The 21,041-nt window shown below is 48.2% G+C and overlaps 3 protein-coding genes and 1 pseudogene across 3 annotated transcripts; 2 read left to right on the plus strand and 2 right to left on the minus strand.

Moving 5' to 3' along the window:
- Positions 1 to 249: 249 nt before the first annotated feature.
- Positions 250 to 2,094, minus strand: SAPIO_CDS2637 (annotated as a pseudogene; the record flags this gene model as incomplete).
- Positions 2,095 to 4,867: 2,773 nt separating this feature from the next.
- Positions 4,868 to 5,514, minus strand: SAPIO_CDS2638 (uncharacterized protein; the record flags this gene model as incomplete). Its single annotated transcript, XM_016785607.1, has 3 exons — positions 4,868 to 4,900; positions 5,124 to 5,439; positions 5,492 to 5,514. 3 exons carry the CDS (start codon positions 5,512 to 5,514, stop codon positions 4,868 to 4,870), a joined length of 372 nt encoding a protein of 123 aa, XP_016644983.1.
- Positions 5,515 to 9,594: 4,080 nt separating this feature from the next.
- On the plus strand, positions 9,595 to 11,665 carry SAPIO_CDS2639 (uncharacterized protein; the record flags this gene model as incomplete). Its single annotated transcript, XM_016785608.1, has 6 exons — positions 9,595 to 9,603; positions 9,678 to 9,965; positions 10,054 to 10,282; positions 10,345 to 10,689; positions 10,782 to 10,979; positions 11,301 to 11,665. The coding sequence occupies 6 exons, from the start codon at positions 9,595 to 9,597 to the stop codon at positions 11,663 to 11,665; spliced, it is 1,434 nt and encodes a 477-aa protein (XP_016644984.1).
- Positions 11,666 to 18,059: 6,394 nt separating this feature from the next.
- On the plus strand, positions 18,060 to 19,160 carry SAPIO_CDS2640 (uncharacterized protein; the record flags this gene model as incomplete). The annotated part of the gene is made up of 2 exons (XM_016785609.1): positions 18,060 to 18,717; positions 18,778 to 19,160. The coding sequence occupies 2 exons, from the start codon at positions 18,060 to 18,062 to the stop codon at positions 19,158 to 19,160; spliced, it is 1,041 nt and encodes a 346-aa protein (XP_016644985.1).
- Positions 19,161 to 21,041: the final 1,881 nt, after the last annotated feature.

Genomic DNA, 21,041 nt, shown 5'->3' on the forward strand with positions numbered 1-21,041 from the left:
GGAGCGATAAAATAAGACCACCTCCCCTCCCGCCTTCATATGTTCCAAGTGAGCCTGACCACCCACCGCCAGAATTCCAGTTGTCCCTCCAAAAACCCTATAACCGCCTTTGCGAGTATGTGTATGTGTTCGTATCAGAACCGCTCCGAGTCGAAACCGTGGGCTCAAAAAGGACATTAGGCATGCCGACATGACGAGTTATGAGAAAGCGAAATCCATGCGCCATGAAACCCAGCCGACATCAGTGCCTTAGTCCTTGAGCACCCTGTGCTTGATCTTGGAGAATATCGCGCTGATCCTGTTTCTCCTCTTCTTCTTTGCGGCGGCGGCATCCGAAGTTCCGTTGGCGGCGGGCGCCTCAGCAGCAGCAGCAGTCTTATCGGTGGGTTCAGCAGCAGCAGTAGGAGCAGCGGCAGCGGCCTCAGCAGGCGCAGCAGAGGTCTCAGCGACAGCAGGCGCCGGCTCAACAGTCTTCTTGAGCTCCTCCTCAACCTCCTTCTTCTCCTCGACAGCGGCAGCGTTGGCAGCAGCCTCAGGCGCCTTACCGGCCTCCTCAATGGACTCCTTGACGGGCTCGGGCACAGCAGCGGGAGCAGTCTCGGCGGGCTTCGACTCAGCGACGGCAGGGACCTCGGGTACCTTCTGGAGGAGCTCGGACTCGACCTCGGCCTTCTCCTGGACCTCGGCGGGGATGGCGCTCGCCTCGGGGGCGGCGTGGGCCTCCTCTTGGCTCTCCTTGACGATCTCGGGGACGGTGGCAGTGGGCTCCTTGGGGACTTCACCCGCGAGCTTAGCAGTGGTGGAATCAGGGGTGACACCGCCGATGAGGGCGGCTCCGGGTGCGGCGGGCTCCTTGGGTTCCTTGGGCACTTCGCCGGCGAGCTTAGCGGTAGTGGATTCAGGGGTAACACCACCGATAAGGGCGGCACCGGCGGCGACAGTGGCACCAGCACCGCCGATGATGGGAAGGCTAGACTCGGGAATCAAGTTCTTAGAAACAGGAGGGAGAGAATCTGTGTCAAGGCCAGGGAGCGCATCGGCCTTCTCGTAGGATTCCTTGTCAAGCTTGACGTTCTTGGTGATATCCTCAGCGGCAGGCTTGGGAACCTCCTCGCCAGGCGCAAGCTGGACGGGGTTGAGCGCAACATCGGTTGCGGGGAGGGGATTGACGCTGACGGTCTTGTTGGCCAAGTCGTCGGCCTCGGGAAGCGCATCGGCGTTCTCGTAAGATTCCTTGTCAAGCTTTACGTTCTTCGTGATATCTTCGGCGGTAGGCTTGGGAACCTCCTCGCCGGCGGGAAGGTCGACAGGGTTCACCGCGCCGGGAGCGGCGGGTAGAGGGCTGATACTGACGGGCTTGTCGGCATCAGCGCCAGAGGGTAGGGCGTCGGCGTTCTCGTACGACTCTTTGTCGAGCTTCACGTTCTTAGTAATGTCCTCGGCGGCAGGCTTGGGCACCTCCTCGCCAGCCTCAAGCTTAACGGGGTTCACGGCTCCGTCGGCTGCAGGAAGCGGGTTAACGCTAACCGGCGCATCGGGACCGGAAGGTAGCGCATCGCTCTTCTCATACGACTCCTCATCGAGCTTAACGTTCTTGTTAATCTCCTCGGCGCTCGCCTTGGGCACTTCCTGGCCGGGCTCGAGCTGGATGGGGTTGACAGCGCCGTTCGCAGCAGGTAGAGGATTTACGCTGACTGGGTTGTCGAGCTCAGAGAGGGGAGTGGCGGGGAACTGGCCGGGGGCGTCGACGGCCGGCGTCGCAGCCTGGTCGCTAACGGCGGCAGCTGCGACGGGCTTCTCCTCCTCCTTCGCAGCAGGCTTCTCTTCTTCGGCGGTAGGCTTCTCCTCGTCGGTAGCAGCGGCATCCTGAGACGCAGGCTCGTCGTTACCAGAACCGGACTCGTCACCCGCGGGAGTGGACGCCTCGGCGCCGCCAGCAGCGGCCTTCTTCTTGGCCTTCTTCTTAGCCTTCTTCTTCGCCTTCTTCTTGTCGGCGGCGCTCTCTACAGGCACGGCGCCCGCGAGCTGCGCGGTGGTGGAGTCGGGGGTGACATTGTTTAGGAGCGCGGCAGCGGCAGCCTTGTCGTCAGCCATGGTGATTAGACTGGGCTCGAGGACGTTGTTTAGGTTGCCGTTATTGTCAAATTCTTGGGGTGCGTCGCCGTCGATGGACCAATTTCCGTCAACGAAGAACTGAGATTTTTTGCGGTAAAGCGTCAGCTGAATGGTGTCCTTTTCTTCGGGTGCTTTTGTGCAAGCGCAATTGAAAAAAGAGCAGAGAGGAAAGAGGGCAATTGATATATTAGAGCCCTTCCGGGGACAGTGTTAAGATGATTAAGATTTAAAAGATTTAGTCGGATGAGTATTTTCAACCGATGATAGGTGTAGTTGTAGTGGGAAGGAAGAAAAAAAAAACAGAGGAAATGAGAGGAAGAGATTTTGATTGCGAGGATCTGGTAGTGTGCGAGAGAAGGGTAAAAGGTGTGATGGGAAGGTGAGAGGTAGTAGCGGGTTTCCGGGTAATGAAGCTCCCACTTGCTAGGGGATCAATTGATGTACACATGGGGGGGAGCGACTTGGAGACTTGGAGGGGGGCCAAGCAAAGAAGGAATCAAACCCTCAAGTGATGCAATTGTTGGAGAGGCAATGACCAAAACGGGCCAGGGTCGGGGAGCCAGGCTAAGCTTAAAGGGTATTCCTGGGTCACTTTGACTGCAGTGGTACATCATCGAGCACAGATGATGTACTGGGGTCTGGAGCTGCCAGCCTATGGAAGGCCGTAGTGGGGTCCCGGAAGGAGCTTTAGGCCTGGCCTGCTGGCCATGTGGAGCTCTGTACATGCGCATAACTGTGCATGAGTTGATCAATTCCTCTGCGAAGTCGCAGGTCGGTCTGCAGTCTAGTGCAGCCCTTTCATCAATTGCCTGCTCAGAAGATCTAGATCCTAAGTGCTTGTGGTGCTCCTGCTTCATACGACAAGCGTTGGGAACTAAAACTCCAAGTCAAGTGTGCCTTCCGTAAAACACTTGAGTACAGAGCGTATCGGCAACATTGCTTGTCCGTCCGAAGCAAGTACCGAGGTACAAAGGTACGGCGAACACGAAGTTGAACAATTGAAGTGTACATTAGTACACCTCGTTGCGGAGCAGGACCTAAGATTGGGAACAGGACAGGACGGGAGTAAGTGTACTCTGGATGTGAGCAATCCACAACACCCGTTATTACAGCGAGGCCCACAGTTCACGCCTTCATTTTTGGTTCGAACATGGGCACACGCTGCGCTCAATTGCCCTCGTTTCGTCTGTACCTTGTAACTGAAGGATGACGCCGCTTGGCTTGGTAATGTGTAAGACATCAGCGTATATGACACGGCGGTGAAGCTTCGAAGTGGGTATGGGTTGCAGCACAACTCGCCACAGCTGACCTTTGGGTTCAATTGGCCCAGAGCGCCACTGTCTCAAGCCAACAGCCTCATGGTGCAGTTAGAACAACGGTCTTGACGGGATTTAATTGGGGTCACGAGACAGTCTAGAAGAGGGCCCAGATCAGGCAGTTCTCGAACGTATTTCGTACAGGTAGGTACATTGTACACTTTGTCCACAATCCTGAGGAAAAAGGACGGACATATCAATGTTTCCCCCATCTGGCATCTGACGGGAGATCCATCGTCATACGAAGCATACCAGTACGAAGTACGAGTACGAGAGGCGGGGGTGCGTGCGTGGACGGTAAGCAACTTGGTTGCAACGCTTTCAATAGTAGCTGCCTGGGCCAGTGGTCACTTGGCCGGAAAGCCACACTCTGCAGGTACACTCGAATCATCCGTCCAGCTTTTCCACTCGATCGCGGCTTCAAAAACCATGCTGAGCTAGTTTCCTTTTTTGACCCATCTTTTGTTCTGGATCCCATCTTGGCCCGTGTTCCCTTTGCTGTTCTCTCCCCCAGCTTTTCAAGGAGTGCGACAAACTGAAACGGACAGGGCCAGGTTCAGGGTGTTGCTCGGATCCCAGGGCAGGGTGAGCTTTGGGACGGGGCAGGGATAGAAATGAGCATGGGCCACCAGGGTTCATTTTGATTTCTCTGCTCGTGTGCACGCAAAAAGTATGAAAAGTGCAGCAGAAACCCACCAGAATTGCGGCAGAAACCAGCTTCAATTTGTGCACCTGAGCAGCCCTGCATATCGATTTCGTGATCTTTTCCCCGATTTGTGCTTGCAATTGATCCATTGATGCATTGGCGCCAAGCTGGTCTCATCACCACTCTGCCACTTTGCCGAACCGGGAGGCGCCTTTGCATTTTGCATGCTCTTCCACTTGGGCGTGCGACCAATGTCGTCCAAATACTAGCGTAATGTCGAGAAATTTACCAGGTCGGGCGATTGGTAGTTCTGAGCACAGAGGTCAAGGCTACCTCGCCGGAGTCGGGCAGCGTACAGGAAGCTAGATGCAGGATCCACTGAACCAAAGGAAACGTAATTTCACAATAGGGCTAGGCTTAACCTTTTGATCACTCGCATACTTGCGACAGCCTCACTATGCCCAAAGCGAGGTACACCCCCTTTTCTTTGGGGATTTGGATGCACAGTGCACTGTACTGCACTGCAGTCTCGCATCCAACACCCCAGTCTCGCATCTTCGGGATTGAGTCTCTTTGAGCCTTGCGGGGCGAAGTTGGATGTGTCTCGGTTTCAAGGAATGGCGCGGAAGCCACAATTTTATCATTGGTCTTGGCACCAAATGAGTAACAAGTGTGCTTTGCAACAGGCCACGCAGCTGAAATCGGCACCGGCGCTTGGTGTGCCGTCTCTCCTTCGAGATTCCGTCGGCTTGCCATACTAGAGGATGGTCGAAGGCACTGCCCTCGTTCTCTAAGACGAGCGAGCTGCTTCATCGCAAGCACACTAGTTGTGGATTGAGGGCAAGGCGAACTATTTCGGAGCACATATGGAAAAGCGGACCTGCTTCCGACGCTGATCCCAGATGTTGCCCACTAGACAAGCTTCGGTTTTAACCGTAACCGTGAATTTCTTCAAGCGGGACGAGGTTTGAGGATCGCAAGCCGGTTGATTGGGAAGGTATTCGGCGGGAGGAAAGAGAAGTACTGATTGATGAAACTCCACAAACCTTGTAATATATCTTGCTCGAAGCATCTGGAATCGCAACCGTTTTCGTAAAGCTATCGTCGCCGATCTTGTCCAGCTTCTCGGACTTGGACCAGTTATCGAATGTGCCGGTCACGTACACCTCCTGCGCCGGCTTGTTCCTGCTCACCGAGACGGTCCATGTTAGCAGCTGATAGAGAGTGGTAGATGGTAAGGCCAGTGCCGTGAACGCTGGGCTGCGCTGGAAAGAGAATAGCTTTGTGCCGTGTATCCTCTTGTCCCAGCGCCAAGGCGAAGCTCCTTTCCAAGTCGAGGTTCGCGACAGAGCCACAGGCTTCCTAATCGGGTTTCATGATGTCATTAGGTGCCAGATGTTGGGGCTGACCGTACCATTTGAATGTAAAAGTGCCCATGTTGATGTCTAGAGACGGGATATAGGCTTCGTGGATTCGATGCCCCGTGGTTCGGGGTTAGTGAAGATGGCCTCCTTCGGATGTCGCGCAAGAGGGATTCGCAGGATGGAGCGGGCGGGCCAGAGAGGAAGTCGAGGGTACTGGAGTGTCGTTGGAGATATTACATTAATAATAATAAAGGCGCCTGTTGGAAAGAGCAGCAAAATAGCTCCAATTATAAAATTCGCCTGGCGATGAGGAAATGTCGCAAGATGAGTCCAGAAGATATCTTACAAGCGGAGCGGGGGGAACAAAGCAGGGTGAGAGAGCTTATGGGGTGGGTTATGTTGGAAAACGAAGCAGACGCCTTTAAATGACGGATTGCGCCAATTCTCAGGAGTAATTCGTTCCTTCCTTCCCTCTCGTAGATTAATATGCTACGTCCCAACATTTTGACGCCATGACAGCCTGGGGAGGGGTCGACTGGTCCAGTCAAGGGTTGCACGTTATTACTTCCTTTGCACATGTCATCATGGAAGCTGCTGCATCATCGATGCATCATCAAGGTACCACCAGCGATACCGACAGCTACCTTATTGGCTCTTCATCAGCCTCACAGGAAGTCGCAGAGACGAGGTACATGCGAGAAATTAAGGGGTATCTGTGAGTTTAACAACTCGTTACTTTCGGGGCTTGGTCTGCTGGCTTATCGGAGGGTGTCCGCTTCGTACACTACATGCATCGTTTGCGTCGCCCAAGCGGGGTTGCGGCAATGGTGGCGGTGGTTCGAAAACAAAATCATCCCTGAGGTAGAAACTGAATATGTACACTAGTTAGCAACTAGATATGTTGAAAGGAATTCGAGATCGAGCGCCCTCTACCTATAGACAGTGGTCATCCCAGGGCGCGGCCGCCAGAGGAGGAGGAAAGATTCCTTACTGTTATCTAGGATGCAATATTGACAGTCTGATAGGCTAGTGCCCATTAACGAACAACCAGAAGGGACGCCAAGACCTTAGAAGGGTCTCCTCGTCAAGCAGTGGTAGAGAGTGGCAGGGGAAGGGGGACTGGAATATTATAAGAGCAGTCGCCCGTATTATTTAAAATAGAGCGCCACTATATAGCCCACTTGTTCCATTAGATAGCCAACTTTTATATAATAAAAAAATTCCAACAAAGTCACAATACATTAACATCAAGCCCCACTAAAATTTCTATATACTACTATATACCTTTATTTTATTAAAGTTAATTTCTACTTAAAACTTATACTAAAGTTAATCTATATTATCAAATATCTAATCTATTAGATATTTAAACTTATCTAAGCCCTTTTTATTATCTTCTTTAACTAATATAAGAATATCTTTAATTAGATTACTAATATTACCCTTATTATTAAAAATAAGCTCTATAAGATTAACTAAAATAGAAAAGCCTTAAATAGTAATTTAATAGGCTTTTAGAAGCTATATTTCTAGTTTATAAGTATTTTTAAGTTTAACTTAATCTAAATTATAATAGGTTTTAGTTCTAAGAGAAGTAGGAGGCTATCTTACTTCTAATTTTTTTTATATTTTAATAGCTTTAAATCCTAATATTATATATTATATACTTATTATTCTATAACCTCTCTTCTTTAATAGGTAATTCTATTATATTATAATAGTACTTTTAGGTCTACTTTTTACTTTTGTTATATATAGTTTAAAAATAACTTACTATTATTACTATTATTAGAGAGAAGCTAGATCTAAATCCTATTATTAATATTAGTATTAGTAAAATAGATTTAGCTTAAAGGGCTTCTACTACTTAAGATATTTTTAAAAAGTATATTTATATAGGATTCTATATATATATAAAATTATATAAATATAAGGGTCTAGGGGGTAGGTTTCTAGTAAGATCTTTATTTAAATATTAAAAACTTCCTAGACTATAATAAATAATAGATATTTTCTAATATAGTTAAATAATATAGTATTAGCTATTATAAAAGCTTTATTCCTTATTTAAGCTTATTTATTTCTTAGTTAATTATATTAGTTTATCTAAAATAACTTAAGTTATTTAAAAATAGTTTTTAAGTTATTAGTTAAATAGAAAAGATATCTTTTTAAATAAATATAAGAAGACTTAATTATAGAAGTTATATAATACCTAAAATATTACTTTTTATTAATATAATAAATAATAACTTTATTTTTCTAAAGTTTAATTTATATTTTAAAAATATATTTTACTACCCTCTAATTTAAAATATCTTCTTTAAATACTTTAAAAGTAATAAGATTTTACTAGAATATAGTTTTATCTATATTTAAAATTAAATTATTTTAAATATCTAAAAAAGTTTAAAAACTAATATTATAAATATAGTTATTACTAAATCCTAGTTACCTTTCTATTTATATTACCTTTAGAAAATACTTTTTTATATTTATAATAATATTTATTTTAATATACTAATAATATAAAATATAATTAATATATTTAAAAATTAGATAGGTATTAAAGGTATTTAGAAATACTTTATTTCTATTAGATAAGATAATTAATAATAATAAGATATTATTTCTTTATAGAAGGTTATAAAAATAATATAATACCTAAAAGTAATTAGTTTAAGTCTTTTTTTTTAAAAATATAATAATAATTTAGAATATATATTTTATATTAATGATATTAATAATATTAAGTAATAGTATATTAAACTTATTTATATAATATATATAGTTAAAAAAGATAATATTAGAATATTATTTTAATATTTTAAAGTTTAAGTTTAGTAATATAAAGAAATAAGTAATATAATTATCTATATTAACTTTAAAAGAAGAGAAGTAGTTACTATTATCTATAATTTAAGCTATTAGTTATTTAATTAGGGACTTATTACTAAGCTATTTCTAATAGTATTTAGAAAGGAGGTTTAAGATATTTTAAGAGATAATATTATAAAAGGCCTTATCTTTAATTTTAAGATTAATTAGGATCTACTTAAGCTTATTACTATTTTTCTACTATCTAATAACCTCCTTATAATAGTTCTTTAAGATATTACTTTAATATTCTAAGAATATAAAAATTTTAAGTATTTTATAATTATATTAAAAATAATTAATATAGCTTTTTATAGTCTTAATAGTCTATTTATTCTAATTATTATAAAGTTATTTTACTATAATTTAAAATAGGTATCCTATCTTCTAGTTTAAGGTCTTTTATTTTTTTTTTTATAGGTCTTATCTTTAGTTAACTTTAGTAGTTTTTAATATCTTCTTCTCTTAATATAAGAGTAGATAATATATTTAGGAGTAATTGTATTTAGCTATTTATCCTAGACTTTAAGGCTATATCTAGCTTCCTAGGCTTCTTTATAAAGCTTTACTTCTACCTCTTTAAGAGTTTTGAATATCTTCCTGATAAGGGGATGGCTATTGCTATGATTTTAAGTTAAAAGGAGGTCTATAGTGATAGTATGATGATAGAATTAGGGGGTTTTTGATAGTGGAATTAGGAAGGCTTTTGATAGTAGAATTGGGAAAGTTTTTGATAGTTAAATTAAAATGATTTTTTTTCTGAGGGTGACTTTGATAAAATAAAGGTATATAGTAGTATATAGAAATTTTGGTGGGGCTTGATGTTAATGTATTGTGACTTTATTGGAATTTTTTTATTATATAAAAGTTGGCTATCTAATGGAACAAGTGGGCCATATAGTGGCGCCCTTAAAATATAGCTCCAGAGTGTGATGACCGTGTTGCATGGTAATGTCAATCAATCCTTAATATTGGGAAGGTCGAGGAACACTCTCATATATATCCCAATGTATGCCTCTAGTCCGGCCGGCCACTTTCTTGACGCGGTTCTTGAATGTGGTTCCATTGATCAATGATTTTGAATAGTGCTCAAGTTCTCATCCTTTCGAAATGACATGCGAAGAAGCTCTTGGGAGATGCGGCATTAGACCAAGAGGAAGTTGGTCAAGCCCACCGACCTAAGTTGTCCAAGAGAAACAGCATGATGCCGTAATACCAGGCTCTGGAATAAGATCATCGACGACACTCCGAATTGCTTCCTACCTCGCACGCACCGATGTCCAGAGTATGCCACTGCTACCCGAACCTTTCTTTTGTTGACCTCAGTGCTGCATAATTCTGGACTAAACAAACTTACAGGGACTGGACTACGACGAATTCCGGCAGGCCCAGAATGAGTTCCTCGCGACCCTGTCGAACAAAGAACGAGAGACCTTTTCCACCTATATCTCCGCCGACACATTTCTACAATCACTGGAGCGCTTGGACATCATTGCGAAGAAGGGGCCGTCTGGGAAAAGATGGCTAAACATCATCAGGAAATTTTCGGATGGGCTGGAGCCGTATTTCAAGGTCGTTAACATTTACGTCTCTTCCAAGCCAGAATGCGCCGCCATTTTCTGGGGCTCGTTGCGGCTTGTTTTGCAGGTTCGTTGTCGCCTAAAAACATTCCAATAGATATATCGTGCTCCCGTTGGAAAAGGGTATGTTGGTGAGCGACTAATTGGTGATGTAGTTGGCGAGCAATTACGGTACCTTTTTCGAGAAGATGACGAAAATGCTGTCGAGTCTGACGGATGAACTCCCACAATACGGAGAATTGCTTGACCTTTGCCAACACAGGGGCCCTGATACCGAAGATGAAGCGAACACTCTGAGGGTTCAAGCGCATATCGTGTTGATCTACAAAGACATGTTTGCAGTTCTTCATACGGCGGCCAGAATCTTCGCAAAGTCCGATGGCAGTAAGCAATAAAAATCTCTCCGTATGCGATGATAGCAGATGTCACTGACAGAAATGGGTTAGAAATGAAGAAGAAGGCTGTTGTAGTTGGCAGCCTACTCTGGAAACCCTTCGAGTCACGGTTCGGCGAGCTGCTGGTCCAGATGCGCGGTCATCGGCGATTCATATTTGAGCAACTCGTCCTGTGGCACGCGAGTGAAGAAGTCAAGGAGAGGGCAAGGGCCGCAGCTGATCGAAAGGTGGAATCAGTCGAGCGCGAGGACGTCGCCCTAGAGCGAGATCTGGCCGCGAGAGAACGCAAACTCATAAGGGAGGAACGGGATTTGAATTCTCAACGCGGAGCAGAGGTTTCTAAGTGTCTTCGAGAGGTTCGCCAGGAGATGAGATGTCTGGAGAATGATCGGAAAGGTGAGGCAAAAAGAAAAAAAGAAAAGAAAAAAAAAATCCACCTCATTCACTGCCGTTGCAGCTCAGCTAACGTTGCCTTGGACACTTTCTAGAACAGGCTAGGACTCGAATCGCCGAATGGGTTGCACCGCCAAATTTCGCCGACAGCCTCGAGAAGGAGCTTCGGCTTCGAGATCCAGGAACAGCCATGCGGCTATTTGAGGAGAAGGCTTACAATCAAGGGGTGGAGGGCCGCGAGGCGGTTGCACACTCGAGGAAATTCTTTGGATCCAACACCATTTGGATACAGGGTAAGTCTCAACTCGAACCCGATGATATATAATGGACATTGAGTTAGTCAGGGCTCACCCACGATAGGCCATCCCGACGCTGGAAAGACTATACTTGCCGCAGCTGTGGTGGAGGAGCTGCAGAATAGTTGCGACTCGCATCCGAGCCCCGATGCCTACTACTACTTCTTCGATCATCAATTCCCTAGTAGTACCCAATCGGCGCAGGCTTTTCGCTCCATAATCGCCCAGTTACTGTGGAAGAATCGATATGACTCTCGTCTACTAGACCGTCTGACCTTTGTCGTGGAGGAATCGAGACAGGGCAACTAACCGCATCAGATTTGATCTTGCTCGACATTCTGCGTCTGTGCTTGCCCGAGGACGCGATCCTCGTACTTGATGGGATCGACGAATGTAGCGACAACGATTTCTTGATTGAATCCCTAGTCGGCCTGTCGCACAACGTCCCCAGTCTTCGTATGATGCTTTTAAGTCGCATCAACGTGGCAGCGCTGAAGAGTTCCGTGCGTGCCAACCACATCTTTGTTGCCGCCAAGAATAAGGTGAGCCGCGACATCCATCAGTTCTGCCTCAACCAGATCCAGGACATGTTTGAGGAAGAGCTGCTCCCGGAGAGTTGCCTTGGCGATACGGAACCCTTTGCGGACAAGTTGTGCATCGGCGCCGATGGGATGTTTCTCTGAGCACGGCTGATGGTTCGCTGTCTGCGCTCACGATACATCACAAAGGACAAGAGGTTTGACATGATCAATCAGATCCATTTCCCAGAAGGCCTCGAGGCGATGTACGAACGCATAGTGGCGATAATATGCGCGTCAGGCAAGATCGCCGCGGACCTGGCGACACGAACTTTAGTTTGGCTTACCTTTAGCAGGGTTCCCTTCACGGTCCGTCAACTTCGCCAGACCATATCAATCTACGAACAGTCGGCATCGGCGCTGAGGCCCGATGAGGACGTGGGTGAATTTGAAGAGTGCGTGGTCTTGGCCTGTGCCGGGCTGGTGGAATCATACACCGCACAACCAAATCCGGAGTCTCCACAAGGCGAACTGACACTCCGATTCATCCACTTGTCTGTCCAAGAACTTATCGAACGCGAGTCGATCGCAGCCAGCACATACTGTGTTTCCCTCTCGGATCAACCCAACATTTTGTCTGATACATTGGGGCCAGACAGCCGGTTTCCTCTCGCGGGTCAACGACGCGCTAACTCTTCATCCCGAGGACACGATATTAGACGATCGCCATCGCCATCACCATCACCATCGGATTTTCAGCTCCTCATACCACATCCTGCAACAGCAAACTTGGATATGGCCCTCTGTTGTCTTAAGCAATTGCTATACCACTGCCCCGCCCAGCCCCTCTCAGGAGCGTTTAACAAACGTGTTTCCGAAGAATACATGAACAAACACCACTGCTTTACGCTCTACGCATCTGTGCGTTGGCTTGGCCATCTTGAGCGTTGTCTCGAGTTCGGAGACGAACTAATTTTCAGCACTGGATCAGTTGTGGCCGACCTCGCAAAGACGTTCACAACCTTTCTCCGGCAGCCTCGTGTGCTATCAGCCTGGCTTGAAGCGTTTTATACAGCTAAGTACCAGCGAAAGAATACCCGCTACGGCCACCCCCAAACTCAGGTACTCCGTCAGTGGGTTAAGTACATCTCTCGAGCCTGTCCGAAACAGCACAAGTGGGTGCTCGATAGCATGCCCCAACAGCTGCTCGATTTTGCGCTCGATATAGAAAATATGGTCGAGATGTGGCATTCGCAACTGAACACAAGCCCAGAGATAGTATGGGATGAGATGACGTATTTTGTACCCAGTAAATTCTTCTTCTCGCCTGAGAGCGTCAAAGTCTCGGTCCGAGGAGGTTTTCACGGCGCTTGTCAACTACTTGGACTATCCGATTACTGATGGCCTCGATTTCCCACTTGCTATCAGCGCCGACGCGACTGCATTTTGAATTTTGCGCACGTTATATGTGGTACACGAAGGGCATATTCCGTCGGAATCCAAGTTGCTTGTTGAGCGCCTCAGCCCAGTCGAAGCAAGACACCAGGATTTCACATGGACGGCCAAAGGTGATCTCTCTTCGTCTTCGCCATCCGTTTACAACTTCCACTTTTCACCGTCTAACGAATTTCTGGCCCTCCACGAATCATGCCAGGGCCGCACCAACCTCACCATTTTCGAGTGCAGCAGTACTTTGAAAGATCAGTTGAACGTACGGAGAATAAGAACGCTGGCTATCTCTGACCGTCTCAAAAACATCGCCCACCTAGCATCTCACCCGACAAGAGCTTTGCTTGTATTTCATAGTCACTCCGTTTTGGAGCCACTGAAAACGGAAAAATCGGCATTCATGTTTCACTTCAAAAAGAGTACGTTGCCGATTTTACGAGTCTGACAACCAACCAGTCACGCTTTGAACGCAGCTAACTCGCCCGAAAAAAGCACAGTCTTACATCTCCCGCTGCCAGCTTGCCAAATCGATATCCTTCTCAACTTGCGGTTCTTTCCTAGTCATACAGCGGGATTTTCCTGTTGGTGCAAGCCCAATCGTAATCCCCTGCCCGGAGGAGGAGGAGGACTTGATTCGTGACCTGTACTTCCCAGCTGCACTTCCCAGTCCCAGGTTTGTCGATGACGAGATAGGAGACTCTGAAGCGGTACAACTTTCCGAGACGGATGGTCAGACCCCGGCAGAGGAAGAGCGGCGGGTGTTGTCTAGGAAAGACCCGCGGCTGTTGTTGAAGAAAGAAACCGCACAAGAGCAAGTTACGGCGGTACCCGCAACTACATGTAGCACTGAGATCTCCTTATCTCGGAAAGACCCGCGGCTGTCGTTGAAGAAAGCAACCGCGCAGGATCGAGTTACAGTGGTATCCGCAACTACATGTGGCACCGAGATCTCCCTATCTCGGGAAGTGGAAGACGGCACCATAGAAACGACCAAGGTCGTTACTCTTCCCCCATCTGCTCGATTTAAAGGCGACATGCATACCGCTGTACCGCCAATGTTTGAAGGCGACATGTCCAAGGTCTCCATCGACATGGATCGGAAGCAAAACTACTCGCTCCTTGAACCTACCGTCGGCGAATGCTCCGCTGTGATCGAAAGAAACCAAGCTTTTGTATCCTCAACTTTGTCTACAAGCCCCCTCAAATCAAGGCCCGTGAAAGAGTTAAGCCGGGCTGGAGTCAGAAACAAGTGCCTAGTTTAGATTATGGCATGAAATGGGAGGTCTACCGACAAGAATCTCTCGAGCCAACCAAGATGCTTTTCCAAGACGTTTTTCCTGAAATGAGCGAGGAGCCGACTCCAGAAGTCCCAGTGGCTCTGGAGGCGCCGTTGGTGACACACGCTGATGCGGATTCAGCTCATCTCACTAGCAAGCAAGACGTGGCTATTGACTCTGGCGGAAAGCCACCGCCTTCTATGTTACTATCCGTGGTCATAGCGGCAGCTACGGCACTTTTCAAGGGCGTCGGTTCTACACTGGCATGGGCAACTGGGACAAACGGCCGGGCACGGAAGCAAGTGTAGGAGGGGATCTCGCGAAGGGTCGGGGTGAGGTGTTTATACTGAAATAACAAGCAGCATACCGGGCTGCTCTGCCCATTTACCCAAATTGGAAACTCGTTGAGTGTAGTGCACACTGCTGGCCAGGCCCTCTCATGTATCCCCAGTGCTAAACTAAAGTGTTAGATTTGTAGTTCCTCTGCTCATTTTTGAAGATGCACTTGGTAGCTGAAGGCCAATATTATTCGCTAATTCTCCACCGTGGCGCTGACGATACTCCAATGTGACTACATAATGGTGGGCATTAGACAAAGCGAGGGACCGGGTGCCCGCGAACGCAATAGCAGATCACGGACGAGAGCCTGCTTTAGGCGGTAGGAGACCGCCACCGAGTGTAACCACCACTTCGTTCCCCATACCAAGGTTCCAACGATCACATTCCAAGAGATGTCTCCAGCCGGTTAGGCGGGCTATTGAAAGTGCCTGGCGCCTATCTACCGCTGCTTTTTATTCCTTCAACTGTGGGTATGGAACATAATAGTGACCACATAGAAGGGAAGATGTTAGTTGTGGGACCCAAAGCATCGCCAAGTGGTCAGCTGCTGGGCATTTTCCGGATGGCGGAAATTGGTAATTATCTACAATATCTATTATACGCCTTGATGGCTCTGAGCTGTAATGCTGGAGGCCGCAGTGCGGTGATGATGGTGATGATTGGTTTTAACTACGGAAAAGAGAGAAAAACGAAAAGAGAGAGAGAAAGAGAGAGAGAGAGAGGAGGAGGAGGGGGATGGGGTCTGGATGGCTAGTTGCTAGTTGCCACTGATCCTTCTAAGGTGATTGCTATCCTTCTCCAGCCAAGAAAGCGACCCTCGAAATCTTGTCACTTAGAAGACGTAAATACATATGAAATGGACAAGGGTTTCAAATATGTAAGATTAAGAAGATAAAAAAGTGAAAATAGAAATATTTAAATTTGCTAGACCAAAATAAGTGGCTACAGATATCTCTATAGATACAGAAAAAGTACTGAAGATTAAACTATTATAACATAATATAACCCGTTGCTACTCGTTCTACCCATTCATCCTTGATTCTATCCCGTGATAACCATGTCAGTTGCTCCTCCTCCCCATTTCGATACATCTAGAAGGGAACAAAGAGTAATAAATCTAGCTGCTCCTGAGACCTTGCTAGACTATAAAGTCAGCCATACCCTCGAGTTAGCCCCTCTGTTCCACCTCTCTCTTCTTCCCAACACCAGCATGCCCGCCATGGACTCTCTCTGTGTTCAGATCCAACTGGGGCAGCTGGTCTAGCAACCCCAAAACGGGCTATCCGTCCGTTCTCGAAAGAGCTCCTTCGGCCCGCTGCTGAGCGTTATCTCAGAGGCTGCTACTTTGCCTTTAGCCTAGCTAGCCCATTGCCTACTACTGAGTATGTCTACAAAGCCCTATGGGACAGTTGACCTCAGAGGGACCCGACAGTTCGTAGGCAGTTGTCGATGAATGCTAGTGCTAGACCTCCTCAACGCAGACTTGCCGGGTTCGGAGGACAACGGCAATATTGGCCCGTTCCTTCTCATCCATGACTCGTAATCATGCAGTACTTACATTAAAACATAAACACATTGAGTGCAGTTCCGTAGACTCCGAACCGCTGATAGCAGTAACACCAAGCACCCTTCTCGAGAAGCAGTTGGATGGTGGCATTATGGCATCCCATAGCTGCTGCTTGGAGAGCAGTTTTGTAAAAATAATACATTACGTCCAGGGATCTGCAGTATGTGGCCAGAGCACGGCCAAAACCTAATTAGTTGAGTCCCTGCCACTTTCAAGGCGACGATTCCGCCGTAACATCGTTAATGTAAAGGCTGGAACTACATCCCCAGACAGTGCCACAAACGCCTTGCGAATTAATTTCTGGATTATAATTGCAGATATAGAAAATCGCTTAGGAAAGGGGCATCGCGCCGTATACCTCCTTCAACTGATCCCAGCTAATACTCTCTCCGTAGAGCAGCTTTGCGACTATCCTGCCGGCCCAAAGACTCCCTCTTAGCGAAACCATGTACTGGCGATAGGTAATCTCCGCACTCTTAGTAGCCAAATAAGTGGAAAGGGGCGTAAGGCTCGCATTCTGGGTCAGGTTTACCTCCGGTTTATCCAAGGCCGGCTTCTTTACGTGAGCTCCCTCCATTTCCCTTAGGGACTCCACGACAAGCCTTTTCAGTTCGACAATAGGTCGGTTCTCTTCATCTGATAACCCTGGGAAAATGACTACTTCCGGGCAGGCTGACAGCTGCTCGAGAGGGGCAGCCTGAGCACTGCTCCAATCAACAACTCCCGTTAGATTGTACTCGTCGTCGAAAAGCATATTGCCAAAATGCAGGTCGAGATGGCACAGGGGAAATGGGCCTCGGATTCTATCCTCGATGATGATTTGTGTCAGAGCCGTCTTCATCACCCAGCTTGCCGTCAGCCAATCCGGGTCATGTGGATGCATGGTCATTATATCTCTGTTTTCGCCCTGTCTCTGGTTGTAGAAGTATGTTAAGCGGTGGGCGGGAGGGTCTGAACTTACTTGAAGGATAGTGATGGGCAATACACTATGTTGACTCCAGTATCGTGGACATGCCTTTGTTGTATAAATGCCTAGCTTGTCACCTTTCAGCGAACCCTCTACTAGCACCATAATCCTAGCCCGATCCTATCCACGGCATCCAAGATTTGACCCACAACCATGTCGACACCTCCTCCGACTGAGGAGCGAACGGTTGACGGTAAGGGACAATCAAGTCGGGTACTTCTGACGGCTGACGAACTTGTCCCGGAGATTCGTGCACCTCCTCCCGTGGCTGCCCCAATGTAAGACAGCCCTGAACGTCGTCACACTTTCTCAAAATTTCCTCGCGGTAAAGTTCGTAGCCACTTGCGTAGAGCTGGGCGTTAAAGTGAATAGAACTCAGAAGCTTGGTGAGGAGAATGCTCGCGTCATAGCGCAGGATAAACTCCGTTTTGACGTCCGCCCCGAGATGCAGCATCAGCAAGACTAGATCGAGGAGGGCCAGCACGATTTGGGGGTCTTGAAAATCGAATAAATCCGGCGGGCACCACGAGGCGGTGATGGCTAGGATGTACCGGAGGACAAACGTCCATGGAGTCCAACAAATGGCGGGAAAGCTGTGCCATCGATCCGTCCAAAGCGGGACCGTATTCGGCGGCAGCTTAACGGGCGAGGATGCGGAGAACTTTATGACTGACAAGGCCTCGACTATGTGCCGGCGAATGAGCCCGTCTTTCTCTTCGACGTAATGGACCAGGAGACAAATTTTTTTTAAGTATCACGTGTGCTCTTTATTCGCCGGCGATCTCTCTTGGCAACTCCATCGAGCTGAGGCTGAGTCGTGAAGGAATGGGCGACGAACTACTCCATCACATGACCTAACGATGGATCCTTGTCCTCTATAAACAAGCCCATGATCAACCATGAGGCCCCAAACCAGCCCTCGACTGCTAAACCCTCCGGTTCCAGCCCGGCTTACTCACGATGGCTTCTAAAGCGCTCACTTTCGCTCTACTCAGCGGCATCTCTGCCGCTCTCGAAGTCGGCGGCTATGGCGAGACCTCGGCGGTGCTGAACATCTCGGTGCACACGCCGGCCTGGCAGGATGCCGTCGCGCGCTCCAATGCCACCGGGACCGTCTCGCTTCCGGGCTTCAACGTGTCTGAGCCGTGGCCCGGTGCGTCGCTCGACGGCTGGACTATCAAATTAACCGGCGTCGACCTCTCACGCCTGCCGGCGGACCTCGAGGCCGAGGGCAAGCGCCGAGTCATCGGCGAGGACGTCCGAATCGTCGCGCCGGGGTCGCTCTATGTGCCCAGCGCCAACGCTTCTGACGGCGGCCGTCCAGTTGTCGACGCCCATCCCGACTGGCTCTTCTGCGCTTGGATCTGGTACTTGCCGGCCTCTGGCAATGCCTCTATCAGCAACAACCCCGACAACAAGTCGGCGACGCCCGATGGCTCTTGCGCGCCCTGGGTCAACGATGCCTGCATCACCGGCCTCGAGAAGGCGGCTCGCCTGGCCTACGAAATAAGGCCGGATGAGGGCCCCTCGTGGGGCGTCCGCCACCGCTGCCTCGGCATCGAGGTGCCCTCTGCGTGCGGGAGCGGATATATGCAGAGCTTGTCAGTTCTGCGCGACAGTCAGTCAAGCACCGAACCCGTGATGCTCTTGCGCGGCTGAGATACTAACAGAGTGGTAGGATGGGGCGTCCCGATCCAGTACCTCAACGGGTCGACCACCTTTAGCGATGGATGGTCACTGGATGGCAGGGACGGACCGAGGGAGGAGAAGCAGAGGTGGCGGACCGTCACGCACAGCTACCGCCCGATTCTAACGCTCTTCGGGCGGTTCAACGAGGACCCTACGGCTGAGGTTGAGCCTGGCTTTGCAAAGTTGAGCTGCCTCCGGGCACAGGAGCAGGGCGAGGTCTACGATCCTGAGGTTGACGATATCGATAGCGACAAAGGAGGTAGTAGCAATGGGGGTGGTGGCAAGGGAGGAGAAGATGAGAGCGACGCAACCAGTTTGTCGTGCAAGTCTGTGCTTGTATGGCTTGCGATTGCTGCCATTCTGACTTGGTAGGAGTCAGATGGAGCATCTGGACTGATCTAGTCTAGAATACTCTGTACCAACGGAACACACCATACTCAGTTCGAAGTATATACCAGCGGAATATATTACCTGTCCCCAGTGTTTGAAGAGTGATGCATCACGTCACTGATGAAGCACAGTACCCTATTTAACTACCGGGTCTTATTCTAGCTTCATTGTTAACTCTCTTACTACAGCGGCTCTAATGAGGTGAATGCGGAAGTGGCGAACTCGACTCGACGCCACCCGTGCTCGAAGTAAGCAAAAGGCACGGCTACTCCGTACTGATTCACACAATCCCGTATCGACTGACTGTGCTTTGCAACCATGAGCCGCCCTGGGTCGTCACAACTAGTTGCAGTATTTCCGAGGCTCTGGCTACGGCACCGGGGACGGCATCCCGATGTTTGCGCCATTTTCTATGTCACCTGATCAGCTCTGTGTGATTTCATCCAGTGATGCCGTTACACCTCACATCTCCTTGGCCTCTCTGATCGGACTCCCAGGTTCAGCCGCAAAAGAGGGGTGTCTTTCAGCCCTAGGCGTCAAACCCGTGTAAATAAATGCCCCATCAGTGCTCTGTACTCCGAGAGTCGATACAGCAAACTAATGTATCGCCGATGACCTGGTTCTCGTCCCGCCTCATGGACATCAGCTGAAACTACCAAGTGGCCGGTGCCGTATTGGTTGGCGCACTTTATGAAGGAACAATGGCGAACGACGGCACTACGACCAGGACCGGAGACTAGACTACAAGCCTTACCAAGTGGTACTATTAATTTACCCACGGTGCCGACGTCAAGAATTCTGTCTGCAGAGCTGGTGGCATCGCCAGCATCGCTTGGGGCGCCACTGATGCCGCCTAGTTGAAGAATGGCTCCCTCTCAACACTGCATGCCGTCACCTCATGCCACGCTGGAGGAAGGTGTTTCTCTAATGGCCTGTCAGCCACCTGCGATTAAAGATGGCCCCTGGTGTCGGCTCTTGGGAACTGCCGACAGGGATGTGATATAGATTTGTCCCCGGATCACCCATGGCGTGTGTAATTGATGTTGACGAAGCGATTGGTTTGCCGTACGACCTGGAAGCACTCCTCAACTACAAGAGCCCTTCCAATTCTCAACGAGTGAGTGTCGGTCATAATACAAAGATGCTTTGTCCAAAATTCATTCCCTTGGAGATTGAGGCGTAATATCGATGTATTTTGATACAACCGACTAATAATACCGAGGTATGTTGTATTTTTAACATTCACCACCCTTTATATCTTGGAGATACTAGTGTACTTTCCTAGAGGCACGATTCAAGGTATCTCCGCAATAGCAAAAGCTCCAAACACTAGCTTTCCGGAGGATTCAGGCGCTGCTCTTTTTTCTGTCGATAGCAATGATTCCAATTCTTCCTCGTACGGATTACTGTAAAACCCAGCTCGGCCAAAATTTCTCGTCTCGATTCTCTTAGAATGCTAGTTCTAGAGCGCCGCCACGCACCGCATGAGACAGCGTCAAAGCGTAGAATAAACCAAGGAAAAGGGACCATTAAGCCCTTAGCACTCATTCACTAGTATTGCAAAAGAAAGCCGTTTAAGGACGGAGAGCAGCCCTTCAAGGGAAGGATAGTGAGCGGAAGGTTCTCTTCTAATACATGTCGCTTGAGACTCACACATGGTGGTCATTAGGATCTCCACAATCAGGAATTGGTCGCGTGCTCGAAGACTCTGGCGCTAGCTCCTTAAGGGAATCGCAGCTATTGCTCGACCCTGACATGATATATTACGTATAGATCAAATTTCCAGGACATGTGTGTATTGCCCTGCGTTCCTCGCATGGAGTTTTCATCCTTCATACTAATTTACGTGGGGGCGCACTAGCC

The sequence above is a fragment of the Scedosporium apiospermum genome, assembly GCF_000732125.1.
Source record: "Scedosporium apiospermum strain IHEM 14462 chromosome Unknown SEQ_SAPIO_0086, whole genome shotgun sequence".
In the NCBI taxonomy this organism is placed as follows: domain Eukaryota; kingdom Fungi; phylum Ascomycota; class Sordariomycetes; order Microascales; family Microascaceae; genus Scedosporium; species Scedosporium apiospermum.